Consider the following 18,647-nt stretch of genomic DNA (forward strand, 5'->3'; position numbering starts at 1 on the left):
TATGGTATTAATGATTTTGATTGTGGGTTATTGAATTTGTGACAATAGTTTTACTCTTCAACTTCTTCTTTGTATGCTATTATATATGTAGTGTTTGTTCATTTGTTTGAGAAACAAATGGTGAATGAAGACTTTTCCAATTCATCACTTTGTAGTTTGTACAACTACACTAGGGTGAAGGTCAACTTCTGAAACATTGTTTCAATGTGTCCAAGGACTATGATTTACATCTTTTAATGTCATTCATGTGTCGTGCTTTCTTTTTTCTTCATGTTTGGATTTGAAGATCCTATTGAGTTTTTTTGTTGTTGCACTTTTCTGAGGTATTTAACCAAGGCAAGATATTACTATGAGATTTTTTTGTATAACCATGAGTATCCTCTCACCCTATGGTAAAGAACTAATCCTTTTTCGGTATGTGTGTTGCCTCTCCTAACAATTGTCGCTCTAGGAATCGAAATCTGACATTTTGGTCTATCTGGTGATACACCACTATGAAGGAGTTAGGGTGTCATGTGGGATTTTTTTTCTTATTAATTTTATAATTTTTACTGAAACGTATTTTGCCTTCTTGAAATGGAAAGTCTTGGAGGGATTGTTAACTTGTTTGAGTTTTTTCATTTTATTATTACTTCTCTACCTATGCTGCTTTTCTTCTAGTTCTTTTTAATTTCCCATGGATGGATATGGTTCATTTGATGCTTACAAAGTTACAATGCCTTTAGTTTTTGAGATATCATTTCCTTTCTTAGTGATTTTGTTTTCATGCAGAGTTTTGCCATATATGGGTTCATTTTTTAGTGTGGCTAGTACCAAATCCAGTTCTTATAGAAGTGAGTGGAATGAAATATCTCCAAATGAGGCATGTAAGAAGCAAAGGGTGTCAGCTACAACCTTTGTTGAAGAGAGTTCAAGACTAATTCCTCATCTCCCTGATGAGTTATCACTTCAGATTATTGCTAGACTTCCTCGAGTTCGTTACCTAAATTTAAGGCTAGTTTCAAGGAAATGGAAGGCAACTATCACAAGTTCAGAACTATATAAAGTAAGAAAAGAACTCGGGACGATCGAAGAGTGGTTGTATCTGTTGATTAAAGATGAAGACAATAAACTACACTGGCATTCGTTAGATCCTCGTTCTCAGGTATGGCAGAGACTGCCTCCTATGCCCAAATTTGTCGCTGAAGAAGAATCTAGGAAGGGTTCTTCTAGAGTTTGGATGTGGAACATGGTGGAAGGTATCAGAATTGCTGAAGTTATTAGAGGCTTTCTCGGACGAAAGGATGCTTCCGATGAAATGCCCTTATGCGGTTGTGCCATAGGAGCTGTCGCTGGATGTCTTTATGTTCTAGGTGGATTCTCCAAAGCTTCAACTATGAAATGTGTCTGGAAATTTGACCCAATACAAAATACATGGAGCAAAGTAACTTCTATGTCTAATGGCAGGGCATATTGTAAGACAGGTATCTTAGATAACAAGCTTTATGTTGTTGGAGGGGTTAGTCAAGGTCAAGCAGGACTTGTTCCTCTTCAATCTGCCGAAGTTTTTGACCCTTCTACCGAAACATGGTCAAATGTTCCTAGTATGCCATTCTCAAGAGCTCAAGTTCTACCAACTCCTTTTTTGGCTGGCATGTTAAAGCCTATTGCCACAGGATTAACCTCATACATGGGAAGGTTGTGTGTTCCTCAAAGTTTGTATGCTTGGCCATTTTTTGTTGATGTTGGAGGAGAAATCTATGACCCTGAAACAAACGCGTGGATAGAAATGCCGAGTGGAATGGGTGAGGGTTGGCCTGCAAGACAAGCAGGTACAAAATTGAGTGTTGTGGTGGATGGTGAATTATATGGTTTAGACCCTTCTAGCTCTACTGAGAGTGGAAAGATTAAGGTATATGATCAAGGAGAAGATGCTTGGAAAGTTGTCATTGGAAAAGTGCCTATATGTTATGCATCTGATTCAGAGTCACCATATTTACTTGCTGGTTTCCATGGAAAGCTTCATGTCATTGCAAAAGATGTAAATCATGACATTGTTGTTCTAAGGGCTGATTTGAGGAATAACTTGGACTCTTCTGCATCAACCACAGCTTTATCAGAAAATTCCTCGCACGAAATTCCAGAATCGACTGTCGAATCAGATGGTGTTTGGAAGGTAGTTGCAGGCTGTGATTTTGGGCAGGCTGAACTAGTCAGCTGCCAAGTTATTGACATCTAGCTTGATATCTCAAGTCGTATTAAATTGTGGTTACGGTTATATTGCGATAGCGTAATCATAGTAAAATTACTACTGGTATAGTTTGTATCTAAAGATTAATATTTTATGAGGTAAACTGTCAGTTAATTAATGGTTTTGTTCCAAAAATAATAGTTGTTTAAGATTTTGTATTTGAGTTGAGAAGTGTATTAAATAATGATAATTAGTAATAACAAGTAGTGTCACTTCACTAAATTGTAGAGACTTGTTTCAAAAATGTGGTAAAATTAACAATATAATAAAGATTAAAAGGTAACTAATTTAACTGTTGCCTCAAGGATTAACTTATGTAAATAATGTAAAAAACATTTATAAATACTTAAGAGTATAGTTGAAAAAAAATATAATAGGTATTCATATTTTTTAAAGTAACAGTTTTACTATTTAAGAATGATTTTGCTATATTATGGAATAAAAAAGTAAATACTTTGTTTTATTATTACAAGATGTACCATTTCAATAACAATTTGTCATAAAGTTTTTTCTTTCCCTTAACAAAACGCATTTCGGAAAGGAGAAAGTAATACTAAATACATTAAATAATGAAGACAAGGAACTCGTGGCATAGCCTCCTCCAATTTTTTTTTTCATTTTTTAAGTTCTGTGACTTACACGTGTTGATTGTACAAGGACATTTTCCACATTAATAATGTGTTGCCTTGAAATATCTACATCCACCAATTGAAATCAATCAACCAATTAGATAACCCAACACAACTTTATAATTAACGAAGACACATGTCATAATTTTAATAGCTAGAGGAGATAATTTATCTCATGATACGAGGAGATGCTTTATGCAGGAAAAAGTAGTTTTTGAGATTGCAAGCTATGAAAATTTAAGTCTAAGTAGTGTAGGCTTAATTGGACTAGATTTTGATTCTCCCCTTACAGCTAGCTTAACCTTAGAATTTAATCAACTCATGTCCAGAAATTATTCATGTATATAACTTGATTCATCAAAGCATAATTGGCTGAGCTGACTAAAAATGAAGAGAAAAATCAACTAGTCACAGAAAATTTTCTAAATAGAAATAATCTTGTAAGATATTGTTCCTGTACATAAAAAACAATTACAGCATTGAGACTCAAGTAGATGTTACAAGGATATATACTTGGATTCAAAGAGCCAAGGAAAACACTATTTTATTTACACCAATTATCAGCTTCTTTGAAATGAAGTAACACCATACCAAGTACCAACCCTTACAAAAATACAACTCTTTATAGCTGATGGGACCCCTTATATAGCATAATCAATATTTATCTATATAATAAACAAGATGAAAGATATAATGGGGCCACTAATACCTTAAAACAAGCATGAATTATTATTAGCTTGTGCAAGGGGTGCAAAAAATGCTGCATTACTTATGGCTATAAGGAATGGTCCCTGAAGGAAGATTATGAGTTTGAGGCCTTCTTGGATGAAGCTCTAGTATTCTTAAGAGTCATGTGGAGTTTTTGTCTCTCACCTTCAACTTCTGCAAACTGAAGACTTAATTGCGAATAACGGTCATGCATCTCTTTTAGTTCTGTCTCCACAGCATAATGTCTTGCCTTTAGTTCTAACATATCTTTGATTAGCTCATTGATATCCCGGAAGCTCCGGAACACTGCTTCTTCATCGCTGTGTTGTTTCAAGAAAGAGCTGGAGCATAGGAGAGAAAATGTCTTAAACTTTGTGGTTGAATGGTTTCAATGCAATTTTTCAATAAATAATCATGCATGCAGAAAGTCAACTAGGACATAAATGCTGAACAATAATGTATTTAACTGCTGCATTTCTTAATGCAAGAATTATAAGGTTAGCATTTGTCTTAATTATTTGATAGTAGGGAAGAAACCCTCCAAGACAGTAAGCAGATATTTATCATGTCATGTATATGGTCTTATCTTTATTTAGTTAAATCATAATAATACCATATTTATCTGTATGTTACATTTAAAAGCAAGTGGCAGAGAAGAAAATCAAATAGCGAGTGTTGTTCAAAAAGACTTCAGTGAAGTGCCTCCTAAAGAGAGAACATTACCAACCTTGCCACCTTGCTGTTTAAGCCTAATAATAAATTAGAAAGAAATTCCTTATTTCACCAGACATGATTTCAAGACAAGGAGAAACAGTGTCTGAACTTCATAACCATTGTTGAACTTATACAGTGGCAGATTTTTATAATTAGGTGCACACCTCTTCGGAATAAAATATTTATGCACTATGCAGTAGTCAAGCTATACTATAGGTCCTTTAATAGTAATAGTATTGCAGACTCCTTGAGCCGCGTCAAGGATAAAGCTTTTAGAGCATCTTGGACCTCCCCCTAACAAATGTTATAAGTTCGGGGTAGTTGACTCTTGACATTGCATGAATGCCTATACAATCAGGTCATAATCAAGATATGGTCCTTGTTGCCCCGTTGACCCTGACCATTCTAATCAAACTAAACTTCAGTACAATGTAAAGTGGGCTTGTGCTTTGCCCATGCTTCAAAGCCCAATGGGCTTCTGTGAGAACACGAATGCTACAAATATAGTAGAAGGACAACACGCTTGATAAGTCACTGTTCCAAGTATTTTCCTGCATGGAACTTTACAAGCTTTTGATGATCAAGTGGTGCATCTTATCAAAATTTATTTGATTGAAGTAGTTCTGACATTCTAATTTAGTAAACAAACAGAACAAGAATATTAAAGTGAAGTGCTTCAAAATGACAACTATAGTTATCAGATATCTTAATTCTTAACTGTTGCAAAAAGAGTATACCTCTGAAATTGGAGGCTTGATTTTTTCTTGGCCTGCAACGCTTCAGCAAGCTCAACCTCCAAAGCAAGCACCCTCTCTAATGCATTACCACTGACAGAGATTTCATTGAACACAGGGAATATGTTTCCTAACTCTTGATTAGCCTGAGCAGAGTACAAAACAAATAAGAATCTGGACAATGATTTGTTTCGTAGCAATCATAGTAATAAGAAGAATCGTTTACCCCATGTAGCTGCACCAATTCTCTTTGAAGACCTGGAAAATGTGGCTCCTGACTGTATTCATCAACTTGAGGAAGCAAATTCTCATTTTTCATTCTTTCCAACTGCAATCAGAAAACAAATCTCAGAGATAATATTGGTATCAGACACAGCTACAAAAATAACAACTCGAGGACCAGGAAAGTGCAAATGCTATCCTTATCTTCTAGTGCATATGTTGTGAAGTTATAGGGTTTTAAGTATTGAAGGAAAAAAGGGAATGCTCAATATCGTAAACAGTGTTGGTATTGCAGTGAATGATATGATAGAAAGGATATAACACTAACACCTATTTATACTAATATTAGACTCCTAATTACTTAAAAAAACAAATCATAAAAGATAAAGTAAAGTAATCTCGATTGTAAGACATCTTCTAAATACTCTAAACTAATCTAAAATATGGTCATGATAAAGCAAGATATTCTCTCATATTCAAATATCCTCTAGATACTCTCCAAGAGATAACATTATATTATGAGATATTTCATATATATTCTAACAACATGATATTAGACAAGGACTGTATACGAGTAAGGATGTAAAAAGAGAAAGAAGTAATGGAAACTAGAATAGATTAAAAAGGTACAAATAATGACACCTAATATTTTGTTCATCTTATAAAATTACCTCCTTATTCAAATGGTCAATGCTAGATTTCAAACTTTCTGTTAAAGCCATGTGCTTCTTTTCTTTTTGTTGCAAGTCCTCTTCAGTTCCAAGAGTTTGGCATCCATTTATAACTCTAGATGCAAGAGGGTCCTATCAAATGATTATGCAAATAAATTGTTAATGCTTACCACTCAAGATAAATGAAGGAATGCATACATTGGATATTACACAATTTTCCTCAGAGTTAAAGGTTTTGCTTACCTTGAGGGTAAATAGGAAAATAAAGACAAGGGGGAAGAAAACAAAACAAAAACAAATTATAGTGGGTTCCAAAATTTATTGACAGGGAGAAAGAAAAGAAAACAAAAAGGATAAATTGTAGTCAGATCCAAAATTTTATCCCTCTCTGTTCTGCCTATACTCCCCCTTCTTATTGCAACCATGCCAATGTAGTCCAAAACAATTGGCTTTAATATGATAAATAATAAGTTTTTCAGGTAGCTTTAATAGGATTCAACATTCAATGATGATAAGCAACCCTGACATAAACTTTTAGAACTTTATAAGGACTTAAAATTATGATAATATGATTACATCACCAAATTATATCTGATAAGTAATCCATAAGAAATTTGGATAACCAACACTTTTCAGTAATCAAAATTATTTTTTTATTGTTTTGCCAAATATCAATATATCATCCTACAGATAGGATGATCTCTTCTTTAGTTCCTTTGTGAAGTGATAATTAATTTTAAAGATGCTTTCCAAAAAAAAATGTTTACCTCATATTGCACATTTGTGAGTAAATTTGCACTCTCTGGCTCTTGACTGCAAGCTGAATGAGAAGACTTTTCTGTAGGATTCAATGAAGACAATGTGTCATTGCACTCATTTAGAACTTTCGTATGAGATCTCAAACTCTCATTTAACTCCTTCGCCAAGGTAAGCTCCACTTCAATTTTGGACTTCTCCTCATTGCATTTTAGAAGAGAAGCTTCTAGCTCTTGCTTTTCTTGCTTACAGCATTCGAGGGTTATTACTGAGCACTCCTTTTCAGCCTTTATCAGGTCATATGCATTTGACAAATTGCGTTTCTCGGAAATCACAGCCTGTAATTCACCCTCTATTTCCAAGATCTTCATCCCCAGCTCTTCATTTATTTTTAATTGAGCAGAATCAGATTTATTCCTGTTCTCACTTTCCTCAGTTGCAGCTTGTAGTTTCCACAGCATTTCCTCACTATGCTTTTTTGACAAAGCGAGTTGCTGTTTTAGTTCTTGCAACTTTGTTTCATATTGTTCCTTGACAAATGCAATTCTCAAGGATTCCTGAAGAGCAACAGCTGGTCCTTCGTGTCCTCTTCTGTCACGAGCATTAACACACTCAGCTTCGGCCTTGTCTTTTTGTTCCTTCAAATGAATAGACAAATTCTTGAACTCTTGTGTCTTAAGAGCATGTTCAGAAAGCCTCTTGGTGAGGTCATTACATTGGTTCTGCAGCCTTAACAGTTCATCATCTGATTGTTTTAGTGAAGTTATTGCAACTTCCAGTTCACCCAATTTAACCTGGAGAACAATACATTTGAGTTCAGCTTCTTCCTTGGCCAAAAAGAGTTCTTCACCGTCTCTGCTACAACTAGCCAGCAAGTGCTCCAACCTTTTAACCTCAAGAACACACTGGCCTTCACGTGCACAAACATTGCTGACACTCTCTGTCCTACTCTTGTGCTCATTAAGGTCTGCTATTATTGCACTATTTTGATCAATTAGTGCTCTACATTGAGAAGTAGAGGCTTCTAGATCAGATTTTAGGGAGTCAAGACTCATTAATAATCTTGTATTTTCTGCAATGTAAGTCGATTCTCTGCAAAGACAGTCATTCAGTTCAGATTCTACATCAAGACTCTTCTTGTGAAGCACATTAAGTTGCATGCAAGTGGAATTAAGTTTCTCGACAAGCTCATCTACATGACCTTCATACTGAGCTCTGGTAGAAGTCATAAGAACTTCTGTAGCTATGGAAAATTCAAGCAGTTCAGAAAAGTGAGTTTCCAGACAACCAATAGAAGAAGACTCTCTTAAAGCATGTTCAAGCCGTTCCTCAGATTTCTGTAGAAGCTCTGCCATTCTTGATTTATCAAATTCCAATTCTGTGACCAGTTGCTTGAGATTGACTTGTTCCTGCATGTTCGCATCAGAATCCTGCAGCTGGCATTGCTTCTCACTCAATTCTGTGGTTAGATCTGAAACTGTTTTCTCCAATTTTTCTCTGAAGGTTCTCTCAGAATGCAACTCATTGTGCAGAGATAGCATGTTTTCTTTCAAAAAATTAAGCTCTGATGAAACCTTGGCCGACTCTTCTGTTTTGTCCTGTAAAGACATCTCCAAACCTTTCTTTTCTCCTGTGATTTCTTCTAAGGTCAGCTTACACATTTCAAGCTCGCTAGATAAAGCACCTAGCTTTATAACTTCTTGAGCAAGGTCCTGATTTCTGGAATTAAGTTCCTGTCTGTTCTTATCAGAATCTTGCAGCTGGCATTGCTTCTCATTCAATTCAGTGATAAGATCTGTAATTTTTTTCTGTAATTCGTCTCTGATGTTTCTTTCATCATGCAGCTCATTGTTCAGAGAGTGCAAGCTTTCTTTCAAAAAATTAAGCTCAGATGAAATCTTGGCATATTCTTCAGTTTTTCCCTGTAAAGAAAATTCCAAAGCTTTCTTTTCCCCTGTGATTGCCACTAAGTTTAGCTTACACATTTCGAGATCATTGGATAAGGTATCTACCTTTGTAATTTCTTCTGCAAGTTCCTGATTTCTGGAAAGAACTTCATGTCTGTTCATATCAGAATCCTGAAGCTGGAATTGCTTTTCATTCAACTCTGTGGTAAGATCTGCAACTGTTTTCTCCAATTTTTCTCTGACAGTTCTCTCAGCATGCAACTCAGTGTGCATAGAATTCAAGCTTTCTTTCAAAACATTAAGCTCGGATGAAATCTTGGCAGATTCTTCTGTTTTGTCCTGTAAAGACAACTCCAAAACTTTCTTTTCCTCTGTGATTGCTGCTACGGTCAGATTACATGTTTCAAGATCACTACATAATGTATCTAGCTTTATGATTTCTTGAGCAAGCTCTTTATTTCTGGAATTAAGTTGTTGTAGCTCAGCTTCAAAATGATCAAAACCGGACAAAAATTCTTTGTGATGCTGATAGTATATTCCTTCACCTTCAAACCCAGCATTGATCCTTTCAATAATCACCTCAAAGTCTAACTGAAGTTTCTGCAACAGGGAACCAGACACACTTACATTACTTAGCACCCCTTGTAAATCATGCTCAAACTTCTGTTTCATGACTAGAACATCTGATTCAGCTGTGTGTAAGGATACTTGAGCCATATGTTTTTCATTCACTAAAACTTTCTTCTCATCAGTGAGTAACAAGATCTTATCAAAAGCACTCTTTTGCAGCTCTTCTAGATGCAAAAGGAGACTTTCTATGTCGCCACACTCTGAATCCAAACAAGCAGATCTACTACAAAGAGAAAGTTCACTGCAACTATCACCATATGATGCCAGCAATTTCTGCAGCCTGGTAGACACAAGACTGACCTTATTCTGCAGATTATCCTTCAAAGGAGCCAGCTCATCAAATTTAATTCTGAAAACTTTTATCTCCTCCTGTAAAATGGATATCTCGTCATGAAGATGACCATTTTCTACGCTCTCTTTTTCCAATAAATTCTTCAATCCTGAGTTTTCTTCACTGCATGCCATGTACTTGCCCTCACAACCTCTATACTCTGTCAGGACAACTTCCAACTCATTAATTTTCTGAGTAAAAAGATTATTTTCATTAACAAGATCTTTTAACCTTGCTTCTAAAATTTGGTTCTGGTGAGCAACTTCGTTGCTCTTGGCTGTGCAAATCTCCTTGTACTCATTTAGTGAGAGGATATCATTCATAGCACTCTGCAGCCTAAGCACCAATGACTCATTGGATTGATTTGTGAGATGTAGCTGCTGAGTGAGTCGAAAATTTTCCTCTTTCATGAGTTGAATGTCAAGACTTGCTTCCAGCAATGTTTCTTGCAGAGCCTTTGAAAACACATCTGAGTATATGTTTACAAAATACATTTGGCAGACTTCTTCTTCAACCTGCTTGTATAACCCCTCTTGCAACTGAAGTGATCGTTTCAAATCACTTAGTACAATGTCTTCACCCAAATGTTGTCTATGCAAGGAAGAACTCTGATTTTGATATGGCAATTGATTGGAAGTATGGCTTTCTGAAGGTTTTCGGTATTTCACAGGTTTTGGGAAACCATCACCATTTGGAAGTGAAGAATCAGAAAAGGTTTGCTTTAAGAGATTCTCATTTGTCTCATGCATAGAAAGAATCTGGCAAGAAAGCACTTCGAGATCTTTTTGCAATTGACCCACAGCAATAGAATAGTTCAATCTAGCCCTTTTGAGGGCTGCTTCTGCAGAAATAGCCCTTCTTTCAAACTCACTGCTGAGAGACTCCAAGATGCACTTCTCTTCAGAAAATTTCATAGCCTGTTCATTCATACTCTGGTTCATTCTCTCCATCTCAGTCTTACCAGCAGAAATTGTGTATAGGCAAGTAGAATGTTCATTCCTGAGGTTCTGCAACTCAACCATCATCTGCCTTTGACTCTGCTCAAGTTCCTGAATAAGAGCTTCATAGTAGCACTCCATCTGGTCCATTTTCCTTACAAGGCTTTCCCTTTCTGTTTTGGATTCATCTAGCTCTCTTAGAAGTTCAAAAACTTTTTCTTTCAAAGCAAGGGCAGGATCGACCAAATCAAACTCATGAGGCACAAGGCCGGGTATCGGAAGGTAATGAGCCATTCCTTCAGGTTGAAATAGAGCTGCATCAGACCCAATATCTGTTAAAATTTGTTCACCTATGTGGAAATCCATCTTCTTGTTCTCTACCCCATTGGCAACATTGGCCCCTGAAATTGACCCTCCAGATTCTTGTTTGAGATCCTGCACAATGCCGACCAGTGCTTCTAACTCCAAGTTAAGGAACCTAAAATCCCTTTCCGGAAATCCCATAGACAGCTTCTTAATATCTTTTAACTTACCTTCCATGAGCAAAAGCCCCTTAAGCCATTTAGGCTCTAACTTTCGAAATAACTTATCCTGATCAGTCTCAGTTGGTTCTCTTGTACAGGCCAAGCTTAATTTAGAACTCTTAAGCTGCTCAAATTCATCTTTAAACTTTGAACACTCTGATTTCAGTACAGTAATCTCTTTTGCCAGCTCTTCTCCTGACATAATCTCAGCACCAAGTTGCTCGACAAGTTTTTGTGTGTCAGCTCCTATTTCATCAGCATGATTTTGTAAAGAGCTCACCTCCAGTTTTAGATCAAGAATAGATGACTCAACTGCTTCTAAATTTCCTTTATCTATGCTACTTCTGTTGTCTTCCAAAGCAGCAGCTGAGTTAGTGGCAGCTGAATAGTCTATGCTCCAACCGTGGACCCAATCACGGCCCCGTGATGAAAACTGATTATCAGGTGCATCTCCTTTCCCTGGCTGAGGACTTTGACTGAGAGATACACCTAAATCACCAGAGATTGATCTTTTAAGGCTTTCCACTTCATGTATACTGGAGATATCATGCTTCTCAGTATATATGCTTCCTGATGTAGAAGAAGAGCCATCAAATCCAGCAGCTGTGTCTGTATACTCTTCATTCACCTCGGACTCTCCAAACGAAGTAGCACAAGGAAGATGTTTAGTTTCTCTTTTCAATTTCGTTCTTGAATTGACCTAATTTCATGAAATAAACAAGGCAAAACACATCAAGAGGATGAGAGGGGGGAAATCAAACCAAGCCAATAAGCATGACTCTTCATATGGATATTGGACGCCACATATTTTTTTATTCATAAAAATAACATTTCATCTCCAAGAACATTGAATTTATAATGAGTTCTTGCTCAGCCTTAAGACGGGTAAAATTATTTGATGTTAATATCTGTTTTTTTAAGAATGCTTTAGGCCCTTAGTTAAGTATCAAATAATTTGTTGATCTTCTTCCAACCAAAAGAAGCACTGAGAGCAAAACAATAAATACATATATATGATTTGAGCTTATAAATAACAAGTAAGAATATCGAGACAATTAAATGTCAGATGTGCAGGGAACAACCAGAATTGAATATCTCTGGAAATAGCATCTTACATCTTAAGTAAGAGTGACACAAGTATAGTTCTATAACATAATTTGTCACAAATATGTGTCAGATTAACCCAGACTATAAACAATTTAACGTGCTTTTAATAGAATAACTCCTAACAGATCAGTAAATATCAGAAATATCAGTATAGAAAACATATAAGAATATTTATTACAGTGTATACAAAGATGTTAATACTGATTAGGTTCTTTGAGCAACCAAGAGTTAATAACCTCTTAGAGAACATATATAAAGTAAAACTTGTCAAGGAGAGAAGGTATGAGACCTTGTTTATATGACTATTGACATTCTGATCAGGAGATGACTCTTTGCTATCAGCAGATTCATCATGAGTACCTTGGTCAGAGGATGTTTGTAGACCCTTCTCTCTGAGTTCCCTCTGCTGCTCAAATTCTCTGAAAGTAAATGATAACATTAAAAGAGTAACTTGCAGCTAAAGCACCTACTGAAATGCTGTACTCATTATATGGTACCTGAAACCAGTTTTCGAAGTGAGCAGCTGCACGGTGACCTGGCTTCAAACAAGAAGAAACAAACATTAAAGGTCATACCAGTTATATCCCTAGCGACTGAAGAACTCTCAACAAAGATGCAAGAGTGATATGTTGTTGCCATGTAAATGGAAATGCACAACCTATTAGATTGTACTGCTACATAACCATGCAAGTTCATAACCAATAAACGGATAAACACCAGAAAATTACATCAGAGAAATACAAAGGTCAGAGATCCTCACATGTAGTGTGGTTCCAGCCTCACTTCCATCGAGAGGAAAAGTGACAGCTGTAGGCTTCAGGGCATCAACAAAATCAGCCAAATTGATGTTGGCCTCACCAAGGATGTTAGATCGTGAGGAACCCTGAAGTAGTTAGGTCAAAAATAAAGTTAGTACAGTTCTAACTTCTAACAAGACAAACAACCACAAGAGTCACTCTTGCTGGAAAACAAAGACAACACTTAAATATTTCAGATGGTGGCAAGCAACAATGGAGAGGATAGCTTGTCTGTAAAACTTTTTAGACTCAATTTTAAAAAATACTAGTGAACTTTTATTCTCAACATTAATATCCATTCAAAAGCTAATTATTTATGATAAAAAAGTTATTAAGTAAAAAAGAATTCAAAGATATATTTCATCATTGCAACACACTACTAGATAATATGTCCCCAAAAGTCACCTCAGTTGATAGAGCTGCGGGACATGAAGTGTGAGTGCGCATGGATTATGTCCCCTAAAAAATGTTTCCCTATCAATGATAAAAAAAAAACACTACCATATGATGTAATAATAATTAACATCTAACACAGAGATTATGGGTTCAATAAAAAATTAAGCTTATACAATATGCATCATTGATGTGAGTAATATAGTGAAGCTTTATGTGTGAATCATATACAATACGGTCAGTTTTGTGCAATATGGTTTCAGCTTCTCACATGTGACACCTCTATAAGTCCTATGGCATAATAGAATATATCCATTTAAAAGTCAGAAAAGAACATTACCATCCCCACAACAAGTTTATAAAGCTTCTCCTCATATTGTCTTGTTTTAATGTCTTGCAGAAGTCTCGTAGTTTCATAAATTGGATCTGACCACTTGCAGGTTCCATTTCTCACATTTGCTTTAGTTGTCTTTGATGTAGCCTTCCCAGTGTCAACAGGGATGAAAGAGATAAATAGTTTATCCCATCCAGACTGTGGAATCTAGACCATGCAGAAACAAACCTTATCCTCAGTAATTGCATAAAGATAGAGATCTAAAGCTATAATGCGTAAAAGGAATCAACAATAGTAACAATAATTCAGTCACAAAGCAAAGCTGGTTAATGCTGACCATATTAAGGGCCATGTAACTCTTAAACAGATACAGCAGGTGAGGTGGCTTCCTTCATATTACATTCTAAGAAGGGCATTTTAAAATGGCAAACAGTGAAGATAGACACAACAATGATTTGAAACAATTGCACCAAACTACCAATGAGTTTGGGAGAGCTGAGTTGATAAAGAACTCAACACTTGGATTAAAAGACCTCTATTTAGAGTTTGATTAACTTTTTAGTAAGACAGGAGGAACTTGAACCTTATCATGTTCATGCCACAGTATGTTAAGCTTGGTCAAGAATTTTTAATCTTCTTCAACAATTGCATAAATCTAGAAGTGTTCACTCCTCACACAAAGACTAAAGATCATTTTAGGTTTAATAATGTCAAAGTTAAACACTTGTAGTTTTTTCGGTACTACCAAGGGTATCCCCCACCTTTTGGGTAAGCAACTAATCCCTTTCGGGGTGTGTGGTTGCCCCTCCTAACAAGTGTCGCTCCCGGGAATCGAACCTTTGACCTTTTGGTCATCCTAGGGATCTAGCGAGGTCTTACACTATTAGACCAATACCTTATTGGTAAACACTAGTAGTTTATTCAAGTGACAAATTAGAGTTCTCTAGTTCAAATAAAAAGTTATAGGAAACATACTTTTTATCCCTTAACACAAAAACAAACTTTTTGCCATGAAATTTAAAATTAAGAACCCAAAAAATAGTAAATTTTGCATAGTTGGGAAACTTACATGTGTAGCATGGAATTGGAGCCGGAAAACCACCTTCACTTTTGTCTTCTCAACCTTCCACTTAGTGACTCTTGACATTTTTCAAAAAATTAATTACACCTAACATGCATTACAGCATAAACAGAAGGTTCCACTTTTGTTCCTAGTTCCCAAACCCAGTTATTTCACCTGAATGCAAGAGAAACAAAGGATCCACGTTCACACATATCCTAACAAACTTAAATAATTCTAACCTCATCAGTTCATGCTCCATTAAGCAAACTTTAAAAGAAACTCAACTATTTGAAAACCCCTCAAACCAATTTAGAACTCACTAATCGAAAATTACAAACAGTAGAAATTAAAATTTCTTAGATGAATTAAATGTTTATTCATGTCAACAAACATGCAGAGTAAAGGGACAGTACAAGCACATATTTTCGATCCGAAATGAGCAATGCATTTATCAGCAAAATGTTTTTTGCTGAAATTTGTAAGTATTTATAGATTCAAAAGGTTCAGCCAAAAGTGGCAACAATTGCCTATTGGAACTTCTAGCACTACCAACCTATAACTTAGAACTCAACCATACTTTCCAACTTCAAGTTTGATGAAAATAACCAAAAACACTATAACAAAAATGCTAGATCTCCAATATAAAACATCAAAAACTTTTATATAAAATACATTTTTCAATCTGACAAGAGTTTTTCCAACTGAACTGAAACACTTCTATATCTGAACTCACAAGACCAAACATTTTTCCACAAATGGCATAACTAAATCCAACATTACCAAAACAGAAGGAAAAAGCGCATAGAAACAGAACCAGATTAGAAAAATAAAAATAAAAACAAAAACTTTTTTTGTTCCATGGCATAGTAAGTCATTTCATACCTTGCTGAGAGAAGAGGAAAGGTGAAATTTTTGAGTGGGAAAAGTGGCAGATCGAGGTGAAAGAATTCGAATTTGGAAAGAGATGGAAAAAAGAAGAAGACCCAAAAGATATGGATTGAGAAAATGAGACTACTACATACTACATAGTGGACCCAAAATTTACCAACAAGGAATTACCACCGTCAAAAGACTATCCACATATTAAGTTTTGAATGCAATTTTTAAGTATTGTTATCGTAAAGATTTATACATAATTAGTATATTCATCATTCATTGAATTATTTTGTTGAAAAATTGATAATGATCGAAAATGAATAGTGGATAATAGAATGACAATGTATACAAATTTTATACTTTCAATACATATATTTTTCTCTCTTTTAAGTTTTTACTATGTATTTATAAATTTTGCAATATGATTGGTGATGACTAAGGGTGAATATAGGTTAGACCATCTATCAGGGGTCTATTATCTGACATATAATAGGTTTGGTCAGACCAGACTTTTTTTATGAATAAGTCATACTCAGGCTTTCTAAAAAACTTATTTAGCTTAACATGTTAGGTTTTAGGCCACCTAAAAGGTCTATTAAGCCTAACATACTGGTCTATTTAGTTATATTATATAACAATGTTAAAATTATACTATCTTAATACAAGTAATATTATTATATATATAATATTAATGTGAAAATATATACAAAAATATAATTTAATTATTAGAATTAGATGAGTCTAACTAAAAGTAAACCTATAACCCTATTTAATGTAGATATGATTGCATATTTCATGATCATATATTATAATAGGCATTTAAATATGTTAAAAGACCATACCACACTTTTAAACAAGTCAGGTCTAGGTTTTGAAATTTTTTTAAACATACTAACAAGTCAAGTTTAGACTCATATATGATATATAGGTTGAGCATATTTAAGGCAAAGTATGGTCTAACCTGATCTATTTTCACCCTTAATGATGACCTCACTAAAACTTCTTTTATTTGTCTACCCATAAGTCATTAAGGACGGGAATAAGTAAATCAGATGCAGACGTGAGTAATGCTTTCTCGTTCCCAAACTCGCAATATTTGTGAGTATCCAGCATATTTTTAACTTAATTATATATTTTGTAATAATAATAATTATAATAATAATATAATATTTATATGATAAATTTATGATCATAGTCAAGTAGGTGTAATTTATTATGAACTTTATGTATATGATATATAATCTTAAAATAATAATAAAAAACTAGAATATATATAAAAAAATTAATTAAAAAATAAATTTATAAATTTGCAGATACGCACGGGGCGGGCATCATGAAACTCGTTCTCACCCATAAACTATTATTACGGGTACTTGTTGTGGGTATTTCCACAGCACCTATTGGTCAGATTTTTTTGTTATCCTTAGTTTCATCTTCCCAAATCATAAACTAGAACTAGATTTCCTTGAAGTTGAAAATATGAACCTCATCCTCTATTTCAAAATGGACCTTAAACTCATGTTAGTGTGTAGCCAATCACATTATAAGGTTAGTTTTGTAAAAGGGATAGAATGAGTGATAGAGATTTCATGTTCTTATTTTTGTCTCACTTTCTTGTTTTAATCCAATAAAAATATGACACTGAATTAAAAATAAAATTTTAAAAACATAAAATAATATTTTTATATTACTTGTAATAAGATGATTGGTCAATGACATAAGAACATACTTGTTTTGGGACAAATAATATTTCTCCATTCTAGAATGAGTATCATCAAACTCAAAACCTAACTTGAACTTGGAACTTAGTCAGGTCAAGTTTTCTTCGTTAAAATCGGGTTAAATTCAAACATATACTAATAATTTACTATTTTGTAATGATGGTGTGGGCATTGGAGGCTCCAGTGTAAGTTAGGTATATTAGAACGTCTTACAACCACAGTTAAAACATCAATATTTTTTCTGCACATATGTGATTGCTTAAGAAGCAAGGAAGATAGAATCTTTGGAGGCAAGATTGCAAGACCCACTTCCACTTGGGGAAGGTAGAGAGAGAGAGAGATTTGTTTGGGGTATTGTAATGTAAGGTGAAATGGAGCTTTGGGGAATTAGATATTCTATCAACTTCACTAACCCATCAAAGCATTTGATTAGTGAAACTTTTTTTTTATGTGCTTCTGGCTAGTCATTATCCTTCAACTATTATTGCCTAATTTAGACAAATAATAATCCTAAGAATTTTGTTATTTAATTTTCATACCTAAAGTTCTATTGCATGCTGATTTTTCTGCATTTCTCCATAGTATAGTGATTCTGACTAAATTTGGACATGAAGACAAAACTTCCTTATCCTTCTAACATTTATGGTATACTTTGGGAGTTAGGACAATGAAATCATTTTAGTGTTGTTTGGACTCCTCTATCAGTCTGCAATGTTTGTTAACTAAAAAAAATGAGTTTCAATTATAATTCTATCATCATAAAAAGATGTATGCACAAAAAATATATGAGTTTTATATATTATCATTATATCATCTGTCATTCATATTTAATCATCATTGAGTCTTTATAAAAAATATTCCAAATGAATGATAGATGATATAATAACTATGTATAAATCTTTATATTGTGAGTATAAACAAAAGAATCATGGAATTTAAAAGTAAAATTTATTCCATATCACGTATATGTGACATAGTAATAAATAAATTATTAAAAAGGGGAAAAGATATATCAAGTGATAATATGAGAGTTTTATAAATTGTCAAACCATTACTCATTATTCACTTTTAGTAATCATTGATTTTTCCAAAGAAATAATATAAGTGAATAATATACGACATACTGATTTTGTATAAATCTTTACACTGAAAATACATAAATATTATCAAGATTAATAACAAATTGAAAAGTGTGAAAATGAAACGAAGGAACTTAATTATAGATATGTAAGGTGATACCACAAGTTTCCTTTGATCAAACAATTGAAGATGAAAAATGATCTCTACCATTCCTTTCCATTTTTAGAAATCTGCTTTTCTGTTTTCAGTTTATTCTGTTTTTCCTCTTTAGGAAAGTTTGTT

At 34.4% G+C, this 18,647-nt stretch overlaps 2 protein-coding genes across 9 annotated transcripts; one reads left to right on the forward strand and one right to left on the reverse strand.

The window, feature by feature from the left end:
* Positions 504-2,302, forward strand: LOC109344291 (F-box/kelch-repeat protein At1g22040-like). Its single transcript, XM_019583004.1, has one exon. The coding sequence runs from the start codon at positions 677-679 to the stop codon at positions 2,216-2,218; it is 1,542 nt and encodes a 513-aa protein (XP_019438549.1). The 5' UTR covers positions 504-676; the 3' UTR covers positions 2,219-2,302.
* Positions 3,267-15,702, reverse strand: LOC109344290 (myosin-2 heavy chain-like). Of its 8 annotated transcripts, none has more exons than XR_002107308.1 (12): positions 15,571-15,702; positions 14,695-14,862; positions 13,632-13,832; positions 12,862-12,984; positions 12,599-12,636; positions 12,391-12,520; positions 6,676-11,694; positions 5,909-6,040; positions 5,242-5,343; positions 5,019-5,161; positions 3,587-3,908; positions 3,267-3,520 (listed from the first exon to the last, which is right to left on the reverse strand). XR_002107308.1 is itself a non-coding variant. In XM_019583000.1 (12 exons), the coding sequence occupies exons 2-12, from the start codon at positions 14,770-14,772 to the stop codon at positions 3,662-3,664; spliced, it is 6,180 nt and encodes a 2,059-aa protein (XP_019438545.1). In that variant the 5' UTR covers positions 14,773-14,862; positions 15,571-15,702; the 3' UTR covers positions 3,267-3,661. The 8 variants fall into 8 exon arrangements, 6 of the variants coding, with proteins under 6 accessions (XP_019438545.1, XP_019438546.1, XP_019438547.1 ...); XR_002107309.1 differs by having other exon boundaries at positions 3,267-3,524; positions 3,569-3,908; XM_019583000.1 differs by having other exon boundaries at positions 3,267-3,908; positions 6,676-11,416; positions 11,450-11,694.

This window comes from Lupinus angustifolius, chromosome LG03, assembly GCF_001865875.1.
Source record: "Lupinus angustifolius cultivar Tanjil chromosome LG03, LupAngTanjil_v1.0, whole genome shotgun sequence".
NCBI lineage: Eukaryota > Viridiplantae > Streptophyta > Magnoliopsida > Fabales > Fabaceae > Lupinus > Lupinus angustifolius.

Excerpts from the sequence above, each read along its gene's own strand:
- LOC109344290 (XM_019582999.1), bottom strand. The coding sequence starts at position 14,772 with ATGTCAAGAGTCACTAAGTGGAAGGTTGAGAAGACAAAAGTGAAGGTG. Across the intron at positions 12,521-12,598 it reads ACTTCGAAAACTGGTTTCAG|AGAATTTGAGCAGCAGAGGG; the intron begins GTACCATATAAT and ends ATTTACTTTCAG. Across the intron at positions 5,162-5,241 it reads AATTGGTGCAGCTACATGGG|GCTAATCAAGAGTTAGGAAA; the intron begins GTAAACGATTCT and ends TACTCTGCTCAG.
- LOC109344291 (XM_019583004.1), top strand. The coding sequence starts at position 677 with ATGGATGGATATGGTTCATTTGATGCTTACAAAGTTACAATGCCTTTA.